Source organism: Lampris incognitus, chromosome 2 (genome assembly GCF_029633865.1).
Source record: "Lampris incognitus isolate fLamInc1 chromosome 2, fLamInc1.hap2, whole genome shotgun sequence".
Taxonomy (NCBI): Eukaryota; Metazoa; Chordata; class Actinopteri; order Lampriformes; family Lampridae; genus Lampris; species Lampris incognitus.
The window spans coordinates 116135373-116161973 of NC_079212.1; the positions used below are offsets into that span (position 1 = coordinate 116135373).

Genomic DNA, 26601 nt, shown 5'->3' on the forward strand with positions numbered 1-26601 from the left:
CTTACATAATAGTATTAATATCACTCTGCTACGCATCACAGTCTTGGTTTTGTATTTACCAGATCATTTATTTTCTTACTATTGAATTAGAAAATATAGTCTCAGGTCAATGTCGGTGATTGAATTAAATCCTGATTTGATTTTTCACATTCTGTACTGTTTACCTTGCGTAGTAGTGTGTAGTTGTAGCGTGTGTGATAAAGCAAGGATACCACCGCTAGGGGGAAGTGTTGACATCTTGGCCCGATTTGACCAAAACAAAGCCCTCTCATTTTCTTTGTTTACAGCTGTTAAGACAACACTGTTTTTTATTTGGACACTATTGAAATTATTTCAATAAAGAATGAAATGGCATCATATGTATCACAGATTCACACGTGGTTCTTGGACACATGAACCTGTAGACTGAGCTTAAGTGATTGAAATCTGATCAGTCATCAATACAGTGCAGATGGTCTGTCTATCTCAGTGATCTATCTTTTATCGCTGCCTCTTCATCCACTCTTTTGGTGGCCTGTTCTATTTTAGAAGACATTGTAATGCATAATACCACAAAAAGTAGCCTAATCTAGTATGACTACATTTAAGAATGTTTACATGGGTGGGTGTTAGCCATGTGAATATGACTGTTGTATCTCCTGACTTAACGAAATGAAAGCCACTTTATTTTGTCATCGTTGTACAGTTACAATGAAATGTGTTCTCTGCATTTAACCCATCCTATTGTATAGGAGCAGTGGGCAGCTGTAGCGCTTGGGGACCCACCCCAGTTCTTCTTTCCATTGCCTTGGTCAGGGGCACAGACAGGAGTATTAACCCTAACACGCTTGTCTTTTTGATGGTGGGAGGAAACCGGAGCACCCAGAGGAAACCCACACAGAGGACATACAAACTACACACAGAAAGGACCTGGGATGGCCAGGGGTTCGAATCCAGGACCTCCTTGCTGTGAAGCAACAGTGTTAACCACTAGGCCACCCTGCCACGTACAACCATCGAGAGGTGTCTAATGTTATTGAATAAATTACCTCATTTTAGTAGGTTTTAGATGGATGCTTCAAGAGCTACAGTATGAGACCAAGTGATCCTCAAAATATGACAAAACTATGAAGTAATGAATTGTGTTTTCACCTCAGATTATGGCAGGAGCATAATGTTTCCTGCTTTTGGGGGGGGGGGGGCTCTGTCTGGTGTGAAGCACACAGTAGGAATAGTAGCAGAGCTTAGTTTACTCAAGTTTCAAGTAGACCCATAACTCTGGTTTCCCCTAGGCATTTCAAAGCTATGTGTTGAGAAGTGAAGAGGTCACCAGTTATGTGAAAGAGCAGGGCGAGTTCGCTACTGCATACATCATTAGAATTATTGCAGTCTCTCTCTATAACCCCTTATAAAATAACCCCTTTTCTCCTTGATCAGTTTGACACTATCATCCTGTATTCAGTCCTTTAGTCAGTATTAGTTGTGGTCAAATGCTTAATTCAACGAAACCAAAAACATCTTGGATCCTGTGCTTAGTGTAACATTATATAGGCAAACACCTTGAGAAACCCTCGTGTTATTAATTAATGATTGATATGATTGCTGAGCAACTAAAATGTGATTGATTGTTTTAGCACAGATTCCTTACTTGTCCCCTTTTCACAACTCCCATTCAGATCCAGAGGTATTTAGCATGATCCAATTTTAGATGCAGCCCTCTCTCTGTGTAGGCAGTAAAATTCTATTTTAGTAAGTCCCCCTTCTGCCTTGAGATAGTCCACTGCAGTCTAACCGATGTGACACAACATGATTTTTAACTCAAGACCATGGGAGGAGTAAAGAGGTTGTGTCTAAAGCAGATTTAAACAGACCAAATAGTATGTATCCCATGAAAACAATGAGCGCAAGTGTGAGACATGTCAATGCATGTCAATGTGAATGTTGTCATGTTCAGTACATGCAAACACACACTTACCTTGGAAATTATAGTATAGATATCATAGATATGTTTTTTTAATATAGCAGTGTCTTGTGATATAGCCATATCCTGGATAGACATCCCAATATACTGCACTGCCTGAGTGATTCAGAGTTTGCATGTTCTCCCCATGTCTGTGCGAGTTTCCTCCGGGTGCTCCGGTTTCCTCCCACAGTCCAAAGACATGTAGGTCAGGTGAATCGGCTATACTAAATTGTCCTTAGGTGTGAATGCGTCAGTCCTGTGATGGACTGGCAGCCTATCTAGGGTGTCTCCCCACCTCCTGCCTAATGACTGCTGGGATAGGCCCCAGCATCCGGCGACCCCATTTCAGATAAGCGGCTTGGATAATGAATGGATGGGGGTAATTCAGACCTTTACACTTACCTGTATTGATAAAAGCCAGTGAGACTTGGAATAACTTGAATTTGAATGGCAAAAGAAACACATCACTGAGATGTTCAATTTCTATGGTGAGATTGACACGGCACTTACCTGCTGGGGTCAGCAGCTGAGGACCAAAATGTAACCAGTCTATAACATGGTGTTTTTCACGGCAGGACATATTTGCATGCATCTCTTTGCTTTGCCATGTGTCATTTCAGGACAATAACGCACACGTAATGTTCCTTGTGCACATTACTTTGGTTGTAGAAAGATGTAGGTCCAGTTTTCTTTGAAGTTCATTGCACAGATAATAAGTGTGTAATTTCTAATCTTTATTCATTCATTCATTATCCAAAATGCTTATCCTTACTCAGGGTCATGGGGATGCTGGAACCCATCCAAGCAGACACTGGGTGGCAGGTGGGGTGACACCCTGGAAAAAGCCGCCAGTCCATCACAGGGCCGACACATTCACACCTAGGGACGATTTAGTATGGCTGATTCACCTGACCTGCATGTCTTTGGACTGTGGGAGGAAACCGGAGCACTTGGAGGAAACCCATGCAGACACGGGGAGAACATGCAAACTCCACACAGAGGATGACCCCGGATGACCCCCAAAGTTAGACTACCCTGGGGATCGAACCCAGGACCTTCTTGCTGTGGCGGCATGGTGGCGTAGTGGTTGGCGCGGTCGTCTCACAGCAAGGTCCTAATCTTTATCAAAATGACAAAATTTGTTCAATTTATTGACATGAATGATACAATTAATATGCAGGTAGCAGAGTGAAGTAAAATAAATTTTTCTAACTTTAAGTAAAAAAAAGTAAAAGTTGAAATACAACAAAATCCGTTCCCTCCGCTATACCTAATCAGAATTACAGTTTGCTGGTTTGGGCATTTTATTGGTATGGGAACTCATTCAGTCTTATCTCACATGTATTAGATAATAGGAGCTGATGATTCTGGGCCTCCATACTCCCATCTGTTGTTTACCCAGGCTGTGCTCACTTGTCGAGGCGCAATCTGTCTTTGTAAAGACTACTGAAGACACAAAGCTTGCAGAGCCGGGTCACGTGGTTCAGGGTCGATGGCACCAGATCAGAGCTTTCATAGGCTTCAGGCAGATGCAACCAGCTGTGATTCAACCAAAAGGTCACAGAGTTTAGACATGATGTCTGCAGGGAAGGGAAAGGGGGCTTGGTTAATTTTGAATGTGTTGTCTGGCCAGTTATTACTTGTCATGCAGAAAGCTGAATTGTCAGTCTCACAATCACTGTATATGTACGATTATCTATCTTTCCAGGTGTCTACCGTAGACGCCCTTCCTTACACATCAGCTTAAACACCTAACATTAAGGACAAGTTTAATGGGGGTGTCTTGTGCTTTGAGATTATCCCAGCGTTTTGATTTATACTGAGGAATGTAAAGGCTGATAATGTACTGCAAGTGAACTCAGCTGACTGGTTGGCAAGGGGAAGATTTTACAAAACTTAATGCTTGGACTACCAAAGTATTTTTTCTTTTTTCTGAATACCTGGGCTCATCATGTATAAAGACCATCTGTTCTGGCTACACAAAAGGCTCCCATTTTCTCCAACTCATTTTGACTTATTAAGGCACACTAGCTGCCATTTTCACATCATTACAATCTTTTGTGTACTTGCCATGATACAGCGAAACACAACAGTGGTTTTGTGAGTGCCTTTTTGGCAAATATTTAATCCACAGTACCACTGACAATATGAGCGTCATAGTGGTTTGTGTGCTCTTGCATGTTGAAATCGCATGGCTTGCCAGATGTGTGACTGATCATTGGAGCTGCTGGGCCAGTCCTCCTACTTTACCCGATTCCCTTGTAGTGGCCACCGAGTTCATACTCACACGCACACATGCATGCATACACATGCCACCACATAGAAACCAATAATCAAAAATACAAAACTGAGCTGTCCGATATTTACCCAAACACAAATAGACATTACCCACACAGATGCACCGGAACACCCAAATGCTATCAAACACCTCGTCATTTCATTCTTTTGCTCAACAAAGTTCATAGAAGTCTAGATACTACAACAGCACTAGCTTTTTAAAGTCAGGTTCGCTTGTGTGGGTTTTTGTGCTTTAAGGGGAAAAGCGCTGATGAAACGGCACCAGAGACTGTCTTTCATTTGGAATTCGAGGCCTTTTAACAGCAAAGCAGACATGTAGTCCTCTCATGCATTAGACAACCTTGTAATAAGTACTTCATTTGAGGTTCATGTGCTCTTGGTTGCATCACACTCAACAGCAATCAGATGGCGGTACCCTTTAGGCATAGGGCAAGGCAATGTAGGCACACCCATCCATCAGCTGTCATAGAAACTATGAGCTAATCCCTTACATATAAATTTGAACACTCAGTTCTTTTCGATTATGCCTCCTATATACTCCATCTCTCACAAAAAAACTCCAACCACAAAAACAATTCAGCAATGTTTTCATCCTTTATTAAAGCGGGAAAAAAATTGACAAATTAAATGAAACAGGAGACATTGTCACAGACCCCAATGGCTCTAGCAATGTCTACAACCAGACTATAAATTCTGATGAAAATAAATAAATAAATAAAGGACACGGTTCACCTCACAAATGCAAGGTCTGGTTTTCTACTTCAATCCCTTTGAAGATGTCAAGCAAAAGAGATTTAAAACCAAGCAAACCTGGATTGTTGCACAGTGCACCAAGTGATGCTTGATGTTGCATAGAATAGTGTACAAGTGTGTGAATGAGGTGGAATCACTCTGTTTAGTTAAATATATGTTTCATCTGCACATTTTAAAAGATAGGAAGGACAATGTCCTTAAAACCTATGTAACAAGAGGGCAGCGATATTAGTGTACCTACTACCAAGGGGTACCAACCAGAGGCAGCCACATTAGAAACCCGAGAGAGGGTCGTCCGGGTAGCGATCAACGGATCGAATCCCCGTGTTACCTCTGGCTTGGCTAGGTGTCCCCTACAGACACAATTGGCTGTGTCTGCGGGTGGGAAGCCAGATGTGGGTGTGTCCTGGTAGCTGCACTAGCGCCTCCTCTGGTGGGTCAAGGCGTCTGTTTGGGGGGGAGGGGGAACTGGGGGGAATGGCATGATCCTCCCACATGCTATGTACACCTGGTGAAACTCCTCACTGTCAGGTGAAAAGAAGTGGCTGGTGACTCCACATATATCAAAGGAGGCATGTGGTAGTCTGCAGCCCCCCCGGATCAGCAGAGGGGGTGGAGCAGTGACCAGGACGGCTTGGTAGAGTGGGTAATTGGGGAGACAAGGGGGGGGAGCAACCCGAGAGAGAGAGAAAAAAGATAAACTTTTCCAACAGAGGAAGCAGAAAATATCTTTAATTTCAAAGTTTAAAAAATAAATACACATTTGTCTAGATAAAATGCCATGAAATGAAATTAACCACTTGGAAATCCAAACCAACATCCCAGAATGTAAGAGCAAAAGTCAGAGAAGCGTCTACGCCTCAGGTACGGCTTGTACCTCGTCTCATCTCCACTTCGTGATCACTGCTTGTACACCGAACAAACAACCTAAGATGATCTAGATTGCACTCGTTACTTATACATTAGCGGAAAAAAAGGTATGGAGTAGTGAGGTACCTTGTGACTTAAGTTCAAAAGTTAAAAGCTAATTATGACATTTGCTGAGCAATCTACAGAAAAAGGGGAGTAAACACCTGCTAAAATGTAAACAAAAAGGGTCCAAAAATCAAAATGGGGGCAGTAAAATAAGTAACAGAAAAAGATAAAAATCATATCCATCTCTAAAATGTGTTCATGATCCATCAATGCCTTTAAAACCATTACCATGGAAAATAGACATGCACAAACCAAGGAACAATACTGCAAAAAAAGAAGCATTTTTGAATTCACTAGTATCGTTCGTTAACCAAGGAATGTCTGCAATTAAAATGTGTGCCTTTGAAGAAAGAACAAAGGAAACAATGGCTCAGTAAAAAAAATAAAATAAAGGAATTCAAATAGGCAGAAAAAAATGAGGTAGTTCGGTACAATGAGAATATCCACTACAATCAAATTTTACTAAACTGTGTTACAAGCACAGGCAAAACGAGACTAATGACAAACAAATAAAACTTTCATTCAGTTTCTGAAGTGTTACAAGCTTTGGTTCCAGGACAAAATACCTACACACAACTTGATTTCACAGGATAATATACTGAAAGAGAGTACATTCCCCCGGCTGGTCAAACACCTATGTATCACAAGAAATAAATGATATCAAGATAACCTGCATTTGTTCTGCAGCATAATTTTAAAAGGAAAATTCTAGTTTTTTTTGTTCTTTGTTTTACAACCTGGGAACCAGTTACAACCAGATTTTTCCTTTGATACTTAAAACCATCACACATTGACAAGCAAATTCTGAGCACCAAATTAAATTAATTTTTAAAATGTACATTTTTTTATGGAAATTCAACGGCATTGCTTCCGAATAAACAGAATAGGCAATTCAAATATATATTAAAAGAAATATCAAGAGATTTTTGAGGTTAAAATGACAGGGTCATTCATACTGCAAATAAAATACTTTGATTTCAACCAACACACAACTCCAAGGCACCATAGGCATGAGGAAATTGATTAATGAGGAGAATAAAAGGTAGAAATAGTTTCCATGATATCAACTGCATTCACAAGTTAGCAACCTGCTCATTATTCTCATCTTCAATACAGTGGATCCCATAAGTGGGTGAGAATTACTTCAGGGAACTGCTTTGTCAAAATAACAAGAGGAACAAAGTAACGCAAAGATAACATAAAGTCAGGAGTGTCTCTATATGCACGTATCCTTAAAAACAATGCAAGTGTCAACTCATTCGTGTGTCTAGTTTGTAACACGTGTGTTATTTGAATAGTTTTTTTTAAAAACTTTTTGCTACATTTACATATTCGTTTAAAGTTGTATTGACACAATGTGTGTTGTTGTCGACTACACAAATATCTATCCCTAGCCACAGATGTGGTGAAAAATCCCTGATCCTATTTGAGTGAGTGCAGAGCCAGCAACTGTACCTCATCCCTTGTCCCCCAATTCAGCTTAAAGACAACCATGCCAAGCAGCAAAACACAGCTTCTACCAACAAATAGCAGATATAGAATTTCTCACATTATCACAATATTTCAGAGATGAACATTCTGTACCAAAATCTGTAGCAGACTACATTTTGTAAACGATTAAAAAAAAAAGAATAAAATCCCCACTTCTTACATCTTAAATGCAGAGGTGTCAACATCTGCCTCTGGTCTCTCCTTAGTCTTGACAGAAGGTTCACAGTCTTCAGGCTAAAACAGGGAGGACCCTTTCTGGAAATAGCAGCTCTGGGAAATATGGGGTGTCTGAGAAAGACAAGAGAGAAATTACATTTAGCAGAGGTACTAAAACAAGTCAACTATGTTCCCTGAAAGAATAACTGATGACGCTTGGCCCATCAACCCAAACATCCCCAGACAGGACTTAAAAAAAAGTGTTTTTAGTTCTTTGACACACCAAATTACCAAACTGTAAACAAATTGTTCATACAATGTCTTGATGTATGCTCAATAATCCTGGTAAGAAAATCAAAGAAGGTTGAATCAGTTCATCTGGATAAAACGTTTATTGAGAGATACGTTTCATCACTCATCTAAGTGACCTCTTCAGTCTAAACTGACTGCAGGGATCCCCACCCCTTATAAACAATACAGCTGCATAACGACTGAAACCAACGACCAGTTTCATATGCAAATATGGGCGTGACCATTAAACTACAGTTTCAAAGGCCACATGTAACTCTGTGAATAGTACACATGGCCACTGAAACTGTTAATGGACACGCCCATATTTGCATATGAAACTGGTCGTTGGATTTGGCCGTTATGCAACTGTATGGTTTATAATGGTGGGGATACATGCAGACAGTTTAAGGCACGTTTACAAGACAGCGGTCTTGCTAAAAACGGAAAAGTTTTTCCTTTGCGTTTTAAAAAAGTTCCGTGTTCAGACGACATCGTTTTGAATACGATCCGCATGCCCACGGATCCGCAAAAAAACCGAAAATACTGTAGTATGCATGCCAGGCCAGTAGTTGGCGGTGAAACTTTGTGGTAGAGAGCCCTTCCGGTGGACTCCAAAAGCGTCTTTTGGTTGCCCTCCGTCGACGTATAGGTGAATTGAGAATTTGGCGCATGTAAATAATGCGTCTCCGCTGATCACAGTAATGGTGTAGCAAATCTAAATTTAGCAGAGATAACAGCACAAACACAGCTCGGTAATCCGCCATTGTTCATGTTGTCTCCTTACTCGAGCGTGGCTATTTGACTGAAAACGTAATACGCATGTGCAAAGTGGAGTCGTGACGTCACAGTTTTCACAGGAACAGGTTTCCCTAGGTGTGTGTGGAGGCCCTGTGATGACCTGGCGGCCTGTCCAGGGTGTCTCCCCGCCTGTCGCCCAATGACTGCTTCGGATAGGATCCAGCATCCCCGCGACCCTGAGAGCAGGATAAGCGGTTTGGGTAAATGGATGGATGGTTTTGCTAGTTTTCGTTCAAAAGATTTCAATCTGGAACACAGTTTCGAAAGTTTGCGTTTTCAGCCCCCCCCCCAAACACCGCTGTCGTGTGAACGAACGGCCAAAACGTAACAATACTTTACCGTTTTATGTTAAAAACGTTGCTGTGTAAAGAGGTCACTTTTAGATGAATGATGAAACGTCTGTCAATAAACGTATCCAGATGTACTGATTCAACCTTTGACATTGTTCATATACTATATCATGGTTTAGCTCTTAGTGGACTTTTTTTTATTATCAAAAACGGGGTCTTTGTGTGCATCTTAGACTCAAAGAAGCCAGTGTAGCGTAGTAAAGTTTTCGTTTGTGAGAGAAAAAAAAACTACCGCAGCTGTCTGCCTCGCGAATTCTCGCGAGAGCCTCGGCCGCTGCGCTGAACAGACTGATGGACAGGAGTCGCATAACATCACATTCACTGGTTGAAAATGAAATTTAGGTCAAGCTGAAACGTGCGAATAATAATGTGCGGGGAAGATGTCAGAGTCCACAACCCAACTTGGCCGCAGAGAGACGGTGATTTTCATTCCGAACAATCTAAAAAGCCCCGTTTGGAAATACTAAGGATTTTGGTCAGAAAATGGAAAAATCGTGGAACCTCGAGATAAAGTCGTACTATGTAAGCTAGTTAGCTTACCATTCCACCACTAGTAACCTGAGGGCACATGAAGTTATACGGTATAGGACATTATTTTATTTGTTTATTTTGTAATGTGTAGGTATGTAGCTCTTTTAAAAGACATGTTTACATTGAAATATATCTATACAAGTAGTTACATCTTGTATTGGTTTGCCCTCTTATGGATATAATGTGCTAAATATATTTGAATGAGTGAGTGCTAACTTTTTTTTTTAAGACAGAGGCCGCCAACCATTCATAAAAAAACAAAACAATCACTAGACCTGCTGAGTCAGTACAGCTATGCTCCACTTTGCTGCAGTCCACGTCTGACTCATCTGCAGCAACTTCTACTGCAGTGTGCCCTGCCTGGCGTCATCTCTGCGCGCGCGCTAACACACACACACACACACACACACACACACACACCCACCATCATCATCGGCCTGTTTTTTGCTGCTTGTTCCCAGGTGTTAAGGTCGTTGCCAAACCTTTTGATGTAGGACTTGATGTTATCTTTATATCACTTCTTTTGTCCTCTTGGGGCAAGGCATCCTGTCACGAGCTGAGAGTAAAGGACTTGTTTCAGGAGACGAGAGTCAGACATTTGTTGGACATCGCCAGTCCATCTCAGCTATGTTGTGCAATGGCGACGGTTATAGTAGACATTTTGGCCTCCTCAAGCACTGAAGTTGGTGTGCTTATCTTCCCAGCTGATCTTAAGGATCTTTCTGGGGCATCGCTGTTGGTATGCCTCGATTGCTCTAAGGTGCCTGCTATATGTGGTCCATGTTTCTGACCCATGCAGTAGGGTGGGAAGCCCTACTGCTTTGTATACCAGAATTTTTGTTCTGGCCTGAAGGTCGAGGTTTTCAAAAACCCCATTTATTCAATCTTCAGGATTCGGCTTCGTGAGATTGATCTTCCATTCTTTTCTAAAGTACTAGAGAGAGTTGTGTATCAACAACTTTCGACCCATATAGAAAAAAAAGATCTATATGAACCTTTTCAATCAGCTCTCAGGGCCTGTCACTCCACTGAAACTGCTCTGACTAGAGTGGTGAATGACCTACTACTCCCTTCATTGGCTTCCTATCCATGTTAGATCAGACTTCATGGTGCTTCTGCTGACTTATAAAATCCTAAATGGGGTTGCCCCATCTTGGCCTATCTGATCTCCTTAAAGTGTACATTCCATCTCGAGCTCTTCATTCGAGTTCTTCACCATGGTGATCACCACCTGGACACTGCTTGGCATCTCTCTCATCACATTTTCTTTTTATATATTTTATAAATCCATATAATTTTGTTATCCTGATTTAATGTTTTATCCTTCTCTCACCAAGATGTGCGACTAATTTTTTTTTTTTTTTACATGGTGATGGTGGTCACGTGGTTCAGGTCCTGGGCTGTTCCGGTGGCATCTGGACACTGCTTGGCATCCTCCTCATCATATTCTTCATATTTTATAATTCCATTATAATTCTGTTATCCTCTTTCAGTGTTGTATTCTGTAAATTGTGTAAACACAACATCCACTGCACATTGTCCATCTTGGGAGAGAGATCCCTCCTCTGTTGCTCTCCCCGAGTTTCTTCCTATTTTTTCTCCCTGTTAAAGTTTTTTTTTTTTTTTAAGAGAGTTGTTCCTAATCTGATGTGAAGGTCTAAGGACAGGATGTTGTATTGCTGTTAAGCCCCTCGAGGCAAATTTGCAATTTGTGATATTGGGCTATACAAATAAAATTGATTTGGCTTGACTAGCTATGGACTCTGATTCCACCTCTGTGCGTCTACTACTGGACCTCAGTGCAGCCTTTGACACCACTGATCACGCTATACTTCTTCTTTCGGCTTGTTCCCTGTTTCCCAGGGGTCGCCATAGTGGATTTGATAGTTTCCATCAGTACCCTGTGAATTAGACTGAATAAATTGTAATACACTGTATTAGGCTGCCTCAAGTTTTCCCCAAGTCTTGGAGAGAATGCCAATGGGGGGGGGTGTTCTGCCTTTGGAGGAAATGTAATAAAATACCACTCTGATCACAAATGGCGGGGCTAAAACTGGTACAGCACAAGCAGTACGGGCATCAACATAGCAGTTCAAACCACAATCAACATGACAGTTCAAAGAGCATGAGCTCCGAGTAGCTAGTAGGTGTGGTGGAAAACAAATACATCACTAAGTGTTTAACTGGGGCAATAGGTGAGCTAACATGAATAAATGCCAAGTAAGCAACCGGAGCATCTGAACTAAGAGCCAAATACACAGGCAGAGCACCTGGCAGAAGGAGGAACCGTCCTCAGTTGGGACACAAGACTCAATTAAATGTAATTAAATTGTCTGACAGCATGCTGCACCGTAACCCACACTGATCAGGATTATCACTGCCCTAAGAGACAGACATATTCTGCAATGCAAACAGTCCTTTCCTGTAACAGATTTGTTTTCCATGTTGACCCCCCCCCCCAAACCTGTTATGTAACTGGTTTGGAGAGTTTATAGACAGGGATTTGGCACTTATCCTGCAGAGACCCCATGCTGTGATAGCCCATTGCTGACTAATGGTTTGTGTGGTGGGAGAGTTTAGATTTGGGTTTCATTAGCAGAGTCCACCGTTGTGACATACCAGAACATGTCTCTCGATACAGCAACAAGGCTACTGTGCACACAATGGGGGGTTGTACAGCTGATACTTTGTTGTGATAAGCAAACTAATCAGGCAGTTTTCAATATTTTCATAGGCTTCTTTTTTCTTCCATCCTGAATGTATGTGGGGGCTTAATCTGTGATTATTACCACCATTACTTGTCTAAAAGTAGTTATCTAATCTATCTAATCTACATATTGAATAACTGATTGATAAATGCTTCAAATATCACAACACATTAGTTTCGCATGGCTAAATTCTGCCCCCCTCTGAAGTCCTTTATCTAGGTCAAGGCATGAGGAGCAAGCTTTCTATTTAAGGTCACCTAAAGCTTACTGACGTCATGTATGCAGACACACAGTCATTATTGGAAAAAGCGCTTAATCCTGTATTAGGCTGCCATTAGTTAAATGTGGTGTCAGTGTTTGGTAGACATGTGCGACACAGGAAGGGGGCTGGAGAAAGGATGAATGGAGGAGGTGCAGCAGTGACAGGCAGTTATGGGAGGGGAGCATATCACAAGGGAGGTGTGCGACCAATGGTTCTCTTCGACCAACCCCCTCACTTGTGCTCTTAGCCCGCTTCCCCCAAGGGGATGATGTAAGACACACACACACACACACACACACACACACACACACACACACACACACACACACACCCTACCCCCACAATACGCAGTATGATGTGATGTTTGTTGACACTTGAAGGGAACATAAATCTGGCTGGGCAGAAGGATTCTAATGCCTGCAAACTACACATATTAATTCTGAACAGAGATTTTAAAAAAAGAGAAGAACACTTAAGGTTAATGGATTTGTACCCTGACGGACAGGGGTGGCTGGAACATATTAGTTACATAAGGGATGTCTAACTAGTGCACTGCTATGAAATAATGTTTGTGATATGTTGTGTTTCCATGCATTTCTGTTACTACTCTACTGTCTGTGCTCATGCTAAGCACAGTGGTGGTGGGGGGTTCCCTGCTGTACCTATGTGCTTTTTCATACTGAGCATCCTCAAGCCTGCGTCAGCTGGAACAGGCCTTTAACAATGAAAACGCTGTAAGAAAAGAAGCTCTCCACTGACTCGTACTTAAGCTGACAATGAAGAAGAGGACATGAATCCAACATGACCTCAGATAAATAGTAGAACGTTCTATTTCATAATCTCGCATCTACTGACGATCAACAAAAATCCCCTAAATTACAGATTAATCTGTCAAAAGTCTAAAATAACAGTCATTGGGGAAAAAAACATTTACAGACAAAATACAGGGCAGTGTAGGGCATTCACGACTGCGCTGTTTTAGTAGTTGTCAACTACTCCCAAAAAGTAGTCAAGTAGTTGATAAATCGCAGAAGATATATATCTTTTTTTTCACCCCAATAACAACAATCAATTCTCATCAAAAATGTCTCAAATACAACCAGTAAAGGGTTAACTAATGTAGGCAAGACAAACCTGGGGTTAGATAAAATAGAGAGTCCTTGATTGGCTCTGAGAGGCTGTTTACAAATGAGCCGCAATCTGATTGGACTAAACCCCCAGCGTGCCTGTCTGAGCTTGATACTGTTTGACTGCAGTAACAATGCGACTGCTTTCTTGCAGGTGTTTCAGTTTAACTAGTGACCACGTTAAAGCAATCTTATGCAACTTTTTTGTCTTACAATAACCTCAAAATCATTTTGATTATATACTGACTTGTAATAGGGAGAACGGCGCCTCTTTCAATCCCAGTCTGCACCCGAATGCCTGTTCTTGCACTTTGTCCTACATTATGTAAATTAATCGGCGTCGCCAACAAGAAGCATTCACATTTCTTGAAGTTACTTTCAATGTGGGGAAAACAGATTAGCAGAGCAGCTACCGTCTAATGAGGAATTTGTCATTACAACGTTTCAGGTTAAATGACTGAATATGGGTCACTTTCCGATTGAGGATAACAGTATAAAATACAGCAGCACTGCCAGCTGTGGTTGTTTGCTACATTATAAGAGGCGTTTCGAGAGGTGACTGAGTCTTTCTGAACACAATTTATGTAAATGGATAGAGTAGATATCAAACACGGATGAGTGCATATTTAAAATTGATTAAAGTAAAATTAAAGGCTTTTAAGAGGACACTACTTGTTCTGTGTTTTCAACAGCTGCCGTCACTAAAATCACCAGTTAACATGGTCCCTTGTTAAACTGAAACACAAGGATGGCAGCAGTCTTTCCTTCTCTAAATACCTTAAATTCTGTTTATTTAACATGGTATAGCATAGAAAACGATTGCTCAAACTAAACACATATAAGTTGGGACCACAGCACCCCAAGGGGCATATCTGCTGTAGATGCATTTCCTCCGCTTTATTACTGCACATTTCTAAAACCACAGATGAATGATTAGTCTACAACTATGTAGTGTTGACTAGTGGTTTTGATGTCGACTATTCTGTGAAACCCCTAGGGCAGTTTAATTCATTAATAAACCAAAAAAAAGAGGGGTTAAAAAAAACAAGCAAACTTAAGAAGGTAAGAGGTCAAAAGATGTCTTTTAGGAGAAAGAAGATTAGCACCTGTTAAATGATCCAGTTCAAGGAGGGTCACGCAGCACACATAACCTGGTCCATTCTAGCCTGCAGCTCAAATGCATCCGGCCGGTCCTGAGGATTGACCGACAACATGTCCCGTAAAAGCTTCTTTACCCCCTCAGACATGGACGATCTACGTCTCAGTGGAATATTCAGTACCATCTTTGGGTTCTCTAGAAGTGCCTCACCTACTGGCACAATGTCTTCTCCATGTCTCACATATGTACCCAACAGTTCCCGTTTGGACTCAGCATCGACAAAAGTAATTCTTTCCAGCATAGCCCAGATGATGATGCCTAGGGCAAAGATGTCAGCTTTGGCTGTGTAGTGGCCCTCCCACACCTCGGGAGCCATGTAGAAGTCTGAGCCGCAGGCCGACGACAACCAGAACTTGTTCACGTTGATATTTTTATTCTTGTCCTCCCCTTCTTTCCCCTTGCCAACATTTTCCAAACCAGCACAAACTTTACTGAGGCCAAAGTCAGCAACCTTGAGGACCGGAGTCCCTGACTTCTCTGAGATGAGAATGTTGTCTGGCTTGAGGTCCCGGTGGACAATGTTGTTTTCATGCAAAAATGCCACAGCACTGGTTAGCTGGAGCATGAAGCTGTTGTTGGTTCGTGGGTTGGGTTGGCGAGACAAGATAAACTGGTTGAGGTCACCACCTTCACAGAACTCCATGACAAACCACAGGTAGCAGGGCTCCTCAGGGTGACTGAGCACTCTCTCACCTGAAATGGAATTAGACAATTATGAGGATGTGTTGTGATGACACAGTAGGTTAAATGAAAAATGCAAGACGTCTTTACGCATGCTCTATAATCCAGGTAAGAAAATCAAATAAAGTTGAATCAGTTCATCTGGAAACAATGTTTATTGAGAGAAACATTTCATCACTCATCTAAGTGACCTCTTTAGTCTTAATTGACTGCAGGTATCCCTACACTTATAAACAATACAGTTGCATGACTATAACCAATGATCAGTTTCATATGTAAATAGGTGTGACATCCTTGGTAGGGAAGAATGCTGGTTTGAACGAGGAGTCAAAGAGGCCATCTATGTGAAGACGGAATGACCATCCCTGAACCGGGGGGTGGGGGCTAAGAATACATCTGTCGCCATCTTACAATGCTGTGAGTGCAAACATTCCCAAATCCTCTGTGAATAGTACACATGGTCATTGAAACTCTAGTTAATGGTCACGGCTATTTGCATATGAAACTCAAATTCCAGTTGGCGCATCCTTGAGCTGAGATCTATGTAAGCATTTGTGGAAAAGTGGAAGTCGAGCAATACCTATTTGAAGTACCATGGTTTGAGAAACGAGTTCAAAAGAAGTTCAGACATACTCTTGACAAATATTGGGAACACAGTTACAGCCCTCGTCCATAGGCCACTATTTAGCCTAGAATTAACCATCAGTGGAAGCCTCAGTACCACTCACACAGATGGACTGACTGACCGAAATACACACACATACGAAAGCACGCCATTCCTCAGACAATTATTATTTGACTAGAAGAGATTTACTAAAAGATCTCCCATTTGTAATGTTAGATTTCTGGCTGAGTTGAGAATTTGGGGTACTTTCATGTGGTGCAACCTTATGCCTTTTGACACCGCAGCCTACCAAAACTCCAATCTGGGGTCTCAGTCTCTGCAGTCTCTAAATGCACGATGTAACAGCTTTTCACTGAACATACCGCCCAAACTTCAAGCACTTATATCCAATCTCAGCATAAATATGGCTAAAAATACAAAATCTCAGTTGAAATTCAAGAATATGCAATCTCAGCAGCTAAATATACGATTTTATAAACTTAGTTTGCAATTTTTCACAACCTCAATGCTCCTGTGACATTTGATTAATTCGATAATTTTTCAGGTGTTTTTCATGATGTTGGAACCCTGTTTGTTGATTCCACATTTTTTCAAAAGCGATGAAACAATTCATAGCAATTATCAAGTTGATGCTTGTTGTTTATGGATCATTTCATTAGAGGCATACACAATCATACCTGGTTGATACAATCAACCAAGTATGATTACGTACGCCTGGACACAACTGGTCAGTAATTTAAAATGTATTCAAATTAATTTGAATGGGTAGAATGAGATTGAATGATAGTGGCTGACGGAACTGCAGTTGCCTCAACATTATTTGAAAAACTGCCATGAAACTAGCAAAGGGTAAACATAGAATGAAGGAGCATGGCCGATGGAGTGACACGACTGGGGATAATTGGGAAGGGAAAGACAAGGAAAACTCACTCAAAGGCAGGGGCATGCAAACATGTTGACATGGAAGGCCAAGGGCTGGAATATGAATGTGGGTCATGGAGCCAAAAACATTTAATTAGGCATTAGACATTTAATAAGGCATAAAACCCCCCCAAAACAATCAGGTCTAAGATTTGACTACTTGTGTCATAATTTTGATTCATGTGCTTTGGCATAAAATAGTAAGTTTTAAAAAAACACTCCTCAAATGTCATTAAACAGTATCAAAGTCGATTTAATAGAATATCCAAGCATTTTATGGAATTATTTGGCCAGCAATAAAACAAAAGCTGTTATGAAGGTCAAAATATGGCCCACAGGCCCCTCATTGGACAGCAAATGTATGAAGGTCTTTGACACAAGTGGGGTTAGATTTTACATTCCGAGCCTATAAAACACACATAGGAACGCAGCTATTTTAGCAAACTCTTTTGTCAACTTCAGGACTAACAACACTTAAGTACTGTCCCTCTGAGACATCTGAGTCATGGCGTGATGGAGACTACAAGTCCTTTGGAAGGAGACATTTGGAGGGAGAGTCGGTGTGGTGGGACACAGCCATCGGTTATCTGCCTCCAATATCACTTAAAAACAATTTCTCTACACGCCAGTGACTCGGTTGTGTCGGTGGTTGACAAAGAATTTGTTTCATAAGTGCGGCATGTTGAAATCTCAACCTTGCTGGTGTTTACTAGACTACTGAAAGGCATACGACAGAATGACGTCATTACGTCAGTGCAAAAAAAAGACGTTCTCAACCGAAAATATAATTTTCTGAAAACAGACTCAACTAAACGACCCATAAATGTTATGAAACTCCGCCAACATTGCATGATACACAACAACGCTAGCCTCACAATAGGAACCTGTATTTCAAGCTTGCCAAGTAGGTTCACTGAGATAGGCCTACCTTTCAACGAAGTCTCCACCAACCGCAAATATTGCTTGGATCTTTTATTCCCATGGCTCATTTTCTGTGCCATGCCGTTTCTTTGCAACACACACTCTTCCAACTGCACCACATTCTGGTGTCGTTTCTCCAAGCTGGCCAGCGCCCAAAATTCCTGCAAGGCCAACTCGACACTTTCCGGTGCATCACAGCGGAGTTTCTTCACTGCAACTTTTGCGCCCGACCGTCGGGCAACTGCCTCGTAAACAACGCCGTAACTGCCCCTTCCCACTTCGCGCAGCAAGCTGTAGCGGGGTGCTATGACTCGATGGCACAAACTGCCATTTTTGAGAAGACCAGGATCATCCTCCATGTCATTGTCCTCCGTGTTTCCCACGCTCAGAGATCTCAAAACGTTTGCGTTTCCCCTCGTAACCGATTCATCCTGCGCTCCCGTTTGTTTGCAGTACAATCTCATACTCCTCCGCCGGCGACCGCCTGGTGTACGATCCATGGCTCCCTCCTTCATGTTTCAAGTACAGACGCTATGGAAGTTAACATATTGCCAGTGTGAGACCGTTTCTCGACAACTGTAGTTTCTGCGCTGAACACGGAATGGAGAAGTGGAGGGCATCGTCGGACTCTTCCATTTTCAAAGTTAACGGGAGGGGGCGGGAATGAAACGATTTAAATTTCAATCCAAACTGCAGGATGCAAAACGTATTGCAAAGAACGCTGATTTTAAATTGTATATGACGACCTTTGAGAAATCGTTTTTTTCCCGAACATATCATCATCAGTCGAGCAGGATAAAGACAAAAAAACTGGATTTTGTGTCAGATGTTTCTGTCAAGCCTTTACGGCGAGGCTTTTTCCGACCCTTAGTCAAAGATACATGGTAAGATATCTGCCGTGAATCCTTTAAAGCGTTAGTTTCCAGATGTGATAATTTACTACAGATTCGATTTCCTGAGAAGCGTCACCTTTGCCTGTTGCACAGGCTCACATCAATCCCCCCTACGGTTCAGCGCGAATGGTATCTTCTCTCCAGCGTGGTCCTTCACGTGCCTGCAGTGCGCCAAGGACAACACATGTTGGAACGCACATGGGGATACAGGGCTCATAGACGTGTTAACTATCTCTTAGTTAGACAGACTTTCGGCTGAAATACTGATACCACGCTTCATCAACGGATTAAACACACGAGACTGTAGTGAAGATATCTATATCATTAAGCGGAAAAAGTCTCATAAAAATATGGAAAGGCATCAGAGAAGGGACCCCTCTTCCAGGACAGACACGCCGTAGGTGTCGATTGGACAGAGCAGACGAGCATGAACAGTTTTACAATAACTACTGAATGAGGCACTTAAAAGTTTCACAAGTTACAGTGAAATAACGCACAATACAATCAATATACAAGTTTTAGCGAAACTTAATGATAATACGTTATATAATCTGTCTGTCACAGGGCGCATGGTTGTCAATGTGAAGGTATAATGGCTTTCCTGCACTTAAGCTGTATCAAGAGGCTGCTAACTACGACAGCATTAACAGATAATCAACATTACAAATTCACTGTTACCCATGTACGTTTCAAACTGTATGTGCTCTTCTAAATCATGGAATGCCCAATTTTTTTCCCGTACACTATATTGGAGATCAAAAACCAAATCTGAGGTGAACTGCTACCATGTCCTACGTACAGGAGAATCTGATGAGTCTTCAAAAACATGGTTGGTACTGTGTTGTGGGACTACTTTATTGTTCGCATTAATACAGTGGTGTGGAGTTAGAAGACAACGAGACAGGAGACGTGAGAGTAGACGTAGTCGAGGTAGTTTACTAGCTCCAACTTTGCATGTCATACATTCGACAACGACACTGAACTGTCAACCGGAAGCGGAAGTGCATTATCTGACCCCTCGCCTCTTCCCTTAAAGGTACACTGTCCTCTTAGGTGAATGTCTCTAGTTATATAGATGTGGGTCACCACACAGCCCCCCCCATAATTCACCTACACAAAACAATGCAAAACAGCAAAAGCGCAAGTCATGAACATAAAAATAGACTCTACAACAGAACAGTCAATGACATAGTGCAAAGTCACGGGGAAAACAAGTGACGAGTCGGGGGGCGGACCCTGCGGCCATAACGGCTGCGCTTCACAGGAGGGGAAACAGATGGGGCCGAAACCCGGGCCATAGGCGGGGCCGAAGCAGGAACAGAGGCAGGTGCCGGGGCCGACCTAGGAGGGTGTCCCCGCCGCGGGGGTAGGGCCAATTGCATTGGCTCCCCAATGTCCAAGTGAGCGGGCTTGAGACGGTCTATAGCGACCCGCTCCGGCCTGCCCCCCATGTCCACCACAAAGTTCTTATCCCCCGCCTCCAGGACGCGGAAGGGCCCGTCGTATGGGGGCTGCAGCGGGGACCGATGGCTGTCGTGCCTAATGAAGACGTACCTCGCCGATGGCAGATCCTTGGGGACGTAGGACCGGGGGAGGCAGTGTTGAGACATCCGAACGGGAGCGAAGGCACCGGCAGCGCTCCGGGACGCACTGAGGTGAGAGGCGGCCGACCAGGGAGCCGTAGCATCCGGAAGAAACTCCCCCGGAACTCGCAGGGGCTGGCCATACACCAGCTCAGCGGAGGAGGTCTGGAGGTCTTCCTTCGGGGCCGAACGCAGGCCGAGCATGACCCATGGGAGCCGGTCAATCCAGTCGCAGCCAGTGAGGCTTGCCCGCAGAGCGGCTTTCATGTCCCGATGGAACCGCTCACAAAGTCCGTTGCTCTGCGGGTTGTACGCCGTAGTGCGGTGGATCTTCATCCCCAGGTGCTCAGCGACCGCCGCCCAGAGCTCCGAGGTAAACTGGGAGCCCCGGTCGCTCGTGATGTCACCCGGCGTGCCGAAACGGGCCACCCAGCAGCCGATGAACGCCCGTGCTACCTCTGCTGCCGTCGTGGAGGACAAGGGAATAGCCTCTGGCCACCTGGTGGCCCTGTCCACAATAGTGAGGAGGAACGTCTGACCACGGGAGGGGGGCAGGGGACCCACCAGGTCAACATTGACGTGGTCAAACCGCCTCTCTGGAGCCACAAACGGCGCCAAAGGGGCCTTGGTATGGCGGTGCACCTTGGCGCGTTGGCACGCCACACACGAGCCGGCCCAGGCTCTAACATCCTTACGGAGCCCAGGCCAAACAAACTTGACGCTCACCAGCTTGGTCGAGGCCTTCACTCCCGGGTGGGAAAGGCCGTGGACGGTGTCGAAAACTCGGCGCCGCCAGGAAGTAGGCACCAGGGGGCGCGGTTGACCGGTGGAGATGTCACAGAGGAGGGTGGTGTTGGCCGCGTCGAACGTCACGTCCTCCAGCCGTAGCGCCGTAGGGGTCGACCGGTAGTCTTGAACGGTCGCGTCCTTGGCTTGGTCCGCTGCCATAGCGGCGTAGTCGAGTCCCAAGTGAACGGCGTTAACAACCGCCCGTGAAAGGCAGTCGGCGACGAAATTATCCTTGCCCGACGCGTGTTGTATGTCCGTGGTAAACTCGGAAACCGCCGCGAGATGGCGCTGCTGACGGCCAGACCACGGTTCTGAGGTTTTGGCCATACAGAACGTCAGCGGTTTGTGGTCCACGAAAGCGGTGAACTGTCGGCCCTCCAATAGGAACCTAAAGTGTCTGGTTGCGAGGAAGAGACCCAGGAGTTCCCTATCAAAGGTGCTGTATTTGCGCTCGCTCTCACGGAGTTGTTTACTGAAGAACGCCAACGGCTGCCAGCCCCCCCCACCCACTGCTCACACACGGCCCCCACGGCGTAGTCGGAGGCATCCGTTGTAAGGGCTATGGGGGCGGCAGGCGACGGGTGAGCTAGCAGCGCAGCGTTGGCCAGCGCGGTCTTGGCGGCCACAAAAGCCTCGTCCATCTCCGAAGACCAGTCCAGCTCGTCCTTAGACTTCTTACCCCGCAGGGCCTCATACAGGGGACGCATGATGTGGGCGGCACGGGGCAGGAAACGGTTATAAAAGTTCACCATGCCCAGGAATTCCTGCAGCGACTGTACAGTGCGGGGGCGGGGGAACATGGTGACAGCCTCAACCCTGGCAGGGAGGGGAACGGCCCCCTGTGGAGTGATGTGGTGCCCGAGGAAGGTGATGGACGACTCCCCGAACTGACACTTAGCTGGGTTGATGATGAGGCCGTGTTCGCTGAGCCTGTCAAACAGCTGTCTGAGGTGCGTCATGTGTTCCTCCGCCGACGCGCTGGCCACGAGGATGTCGTCTAAGTACACAAACAAAAATGGCATGTCGCGGAGCACAGAATCCATAAGGCGCTGAAACGTCTGCGCCGCCCCTTTAAGGCCGAAAGGCATACGTAAAAACTCAAAGAGCCCAAAGGGTGTGATGACAGCCGTTTTTGGGACATCCAGTGGGTGGACCGGCACTTGGTGATACCCCCGCACTAAGTCGATTTTGGAATAGATGGCAGCGCCCGCCAGGTGGGTAGAGAAATCTTGTATGTGCGGTATGGGGTACCGGTCGGGGGTCGTGGCATTGTTTAGGCGACGGTAGGCCCCGCACGGGCGCCAACCCCCGTTGGCCTTAGTAACCATGTGAAGAGGGGAAGCCCACGGGCTGTCAGAACGGCGGAAAATGCCGAGGTGCTCCATAGTCGAAAACTCCTCCCTGGCTATTGCGAGCTTGGCCGAGTCGAGGCGTCGGGCCCGGGCGTAAACTGGGGGGCCCACTGTGGTGATATGATGTTCCACGCCGTGCTTGGTCACCGCCGAGGAGAAGGTGGGTGTGGTGAGCTCGGGGAAATTTGCGAGCAGGCGTTGGTATGGATCCCCGGTGGAGAGTGTGTTAGCGAGGCACAGCGCTCCAGCGCCCCCAAGCGTGCAGGGGTATGACGCAAAAGAGACGGCATCAATCACGCGACAGTTTTTAACATCCACCAGCAGGTTGAAAGCACAGAGGAAATCCGCACCTAGGAGCGGGGTGGATACAGCAGCCATCACAAAGTCCCAGCCGAAACGTCCGACGCCAAAACACACGTCCACATGTCTGATACCGTATGTCCGAATGGACGTGCCGTTGGCGGCGTCCGTCTGGGGGCCGTGACTGTCGGTCATCGTGTCCACAGCTTGTGCTGGTAGTATGCTGCGTTGAGCGCCAGAGTCAACCAGCAGCCGCCGGCCCGACAAGGAGTCTCTGATGAACAACAGCTTGCAGTCACGGCCGGCGCCCATAGCCGTTAACGAGCGCCGGCCTTGGCGTTTCCCTTAACCCTGTAACTGCAGGGTTTGCGACACTGTTTTGCTTTTGCCCCAAACCTGGCATGGTAATAACAGAGCCCGTCGTCAGGTTGGCGGCGGGCTGTCACCGCAGCCGCGGTGTCCATATAGTCGTACACAGGTGATGGTGGGGCGGTCTGGTGGGGTAGCAGGGCATGCACAAACTGTTGCCGGTTGGCCAGGAAAACCCTGTCTGCTTCAGCAGCCAGAGAACGGCAGTCCTTGGAGGCGGCGAGAGGAGAACTGGCCAGTGCTGTGCGTACAGGTGCGGGGAGCTGCCTCAGAAAAATGTGTGTGAAAAGAAAGGCCGGATCAGCCGATCCCAGCACAGACAGCATTTTTTCCATTAACTCAGACGGTTTGCCGTCGCCGAGGCCATTCGGGGACAGTAAATGGTCTGCCTTCTCCAGCTCCGACAGTTCAAATAGTTTCAGGAGGAATGTCTTTATAGCATCGTACTTGCCAGCAGCTGGCGGAGCTTCCAACAGTGTCATTGCTCGTGCCGTTGTCGATGTGTCTAACGCCGCCACTACATGGAAGTACTGCGTTGCATCCTGCGTTATCCCTCTCAGCTGGAACTGGGCTTCCACATGTTGAAACCACGGCCGTGGATTATGCTGCCAAAAGTCGGGTAGCTTCACAGTAGCGGTGTAAATGCTAGCGTTAGCAATAGCCATGTTGTTAGCACCGGCGTCGTCGTTGTCAGACATACTCGTATTAGTAGTTCGATCACGTCGGGGTCACCAATGTGGAGTTAGAAAACAACGAGACAGGAGACGTGAGAGTAGACGTAGTCGAGGTAGTTTACTAGCTCCAACTTTGCATGTCATACATTCGACAACGACACTGAACTGTCAACCGGAAGCGGAAGTGCATTATCTGACCCCTCGCCTCTTCCCTTAAAGGTACACTGTCCTCTTAGGTGAATGTCTCTAGTTATATAGATGTGGGTCACCACAGTGGCCTATAAATGCTACGTTGCCGCTAGAGGGCATTCAGTGTAGTGACAGTGCATCTGATTGAAGTGTACCCATGTACCAGTCGTTCTCTATTAAACCAGTAAACTTATATCTTGCCTCCTCGTGATACTGCAACCTACTGTACATGGTGTCAGAAGTCTACGTACCCATAGCCACAGAAGACAATCGGACGAAATGGCGAAATTCTTACCGCCAGAAAACTTGGATTTCACTCACCCAGAACAATGGCCGGAGTGGCGCCAACGCTTCCAACGTTACAGGACTGCAACGGAGCTCCATAAGAAAGACGGAGAAGTACAAGTCAGTACATTGCTATATTCCTTGGGCAAAGAGGCTGAACAAGTCTACAAGACGTTCACGTTCATGCCCAGACACAGCGAAGGTCGAGGCCATCACACAGCTGGGGTCACCAAGGAACACCACAGAACTCAGACGGGTGCTAAGGATGGTCCACTACCTGGGCAGGTACCTTCCACATCTATCGGAAGTGACAAAACCACTCAACGACCTACTGAGAGGAGACACGGCATGGGTCTGGAGTGCAGTACAAGACGAGGCCTTCAGAAAGGTGAAGCTGCTCATCTCAGAAGCACCAGTGTTAGCCTTCTATGATACCACCAAGCCCACAATAGTCAGTGCTGATGCTAGTAGCCACGGCCTAGGGGGGGTTTTACTACAGGACCACGATGGACAGTTAAAGTCAGTGGCATATTGCTCATGAACCCTCATGGACACAGAGGTGCGCTATGCACAAATAGAAAAAGAATGTTTGGCAGCTGTGTGGGCATGTGAAAAATTCTCTAGGTTCCTCTATGGTTTAGATAGCTTTACCCTTTACACAGACCATAAACCACTCGTGCCACTGTTCAACAACAAATACCTTGATTCAGTGCCATTACGCTGTCAGAGGCTACTTATGAGGATGATGCGGTTCAATCCAATGGCAGAGTACGTTCCAGGCAAGCTGCTGGTTGTTGCTGACACTCTCTCCAGACATCCAAGACCGGCAGTCACCCAAGAGATCGCAGAGCTCATCAGCGACATGGGGGCACTTGAGGAGGCAGTCCACACTACGTGGCCCATATCACCCACAAAGCTAGACATGGTCAAAGAGCAGACCGAGCAAGATGAGGAACTACAGATGGTGAAGCAGTACGTGTGTGCTGGGTGGCCCAGACACGCAGCGGACATCCACCAGGTAAAGCCATACTACACCGCACAACAGCACCTCTCTTACTCCCAAGACCTGTTGTTACATGGAGAAAGAATAGTCGTACCGCGAGCTATGCGCAGAGAAATACTGCAGCGCATTCATGATGGCCACCAGGGCATCGTTAAATGCAGGGAGCGTGCCTGACAAAGTGTCTGGTGGCCTGGGATAGGGAAAGATATTGAGAACATGGTCAGTAGTTGCAGACACTGTCAAGAGTCAAGGCCAAGTCAAAGGAGAGAACCTCTCATGACAACTCCATTACCAAACCACCCCTGGGAGAGGGTAGCTGCAGACATCTGTGAGGTAGACAAGAAACATTACTTGATAGTTGTAGATTACTTTTCCAGCTATATAGAAATAGCCTACCTACAGAACCTGTCAGGAGAGACTACCAGAGCACGCTTAAAGAACATGTTTTCACGCTGGGGATGCCCTGATGTTCTTGCAACAGATAACGGCCCACAGTTCACTGGACAAGCCTTTGACCAGTTTGCTACTGACTTTGATTTCCAGCACATCACCTCGAGTCCCCACTATGCTCAATCCAATGGAGAAGCAGAAAGGGCGGTGCAGACAGCGAAAAAGATCCTGAAACAGCCTGACCCCTTCACAGCTCTGATGAGCTACAGAGCAACACCACTTCAAGCCACTGGAGTGAGCCCAGCACAACTCATGCTGGGCAGGCAAATCAAGACAATGGTCCCCACACTCAAGTCAAACCTACAGCCGGCATGGCCAGACTTCGAGCAGGTGAGACAAGCTGATGAAAGGGCAAAACAAAGCTACAGACGTAACTACAATAGGAGAAACAATGTCAGAGACTTACCAATACTCCATCCGGGTGCCAGAGTGGCTGTAAAGCTGGACAATGAGCAGGGATGGGTGAGAAATGCAACAGTCATACGACAAGGTGACACACCTAGGTCTTACCTTGTACAGACGGAGAGAGGGGTCCTTCACCGAAACCGACGTCACCTGAAACCAATCACTAGCACTGCCGCGCTTCCACCTGAAGAAGGACAACCTGAAAGCGATGTACCACACCCACCTGCTGCCAACGACAACGTGCCAGACCTACCTGCTTCCCACGAGGATCTGCCTGCTGCAGCAGAGGTACCACAAGCCCAAGAGAAAATGACATCTTG

At 45.3% G+C, this 26601-nt stretch overlaps 1 protein-coding gene across 1 annotated transcript; it reads right to left on the minus strand.

The window, feature by feature from the left end:
• Positions 1-5404: 5404 nt before the first annotated feature.
• On the minus strand, positions 5405-18551 carry LOC130107641 (serine/threonine-protein kinase 35-like). The gene is made up of 3 exons (XM_056274336.1): positions 17997-18551; positions 14789-15534; positions 5405-7747 (listed from the first exon to the last, which is right to left on the minus strand). Exons 1-2 carry the CDS (start codon positions 18502-18504, stop codon positions 14816-14818), a joined length of 1227 nt encoding a protein of 408 aa, XP_056130311.1. The 5' UTR covers positions 18505-18551; the 3' UTR covers positions 5405-7747; positions 14789-14815.
• Between the last annotated feature and the right edge of the window lie 8050 nt (positions 18552-26601).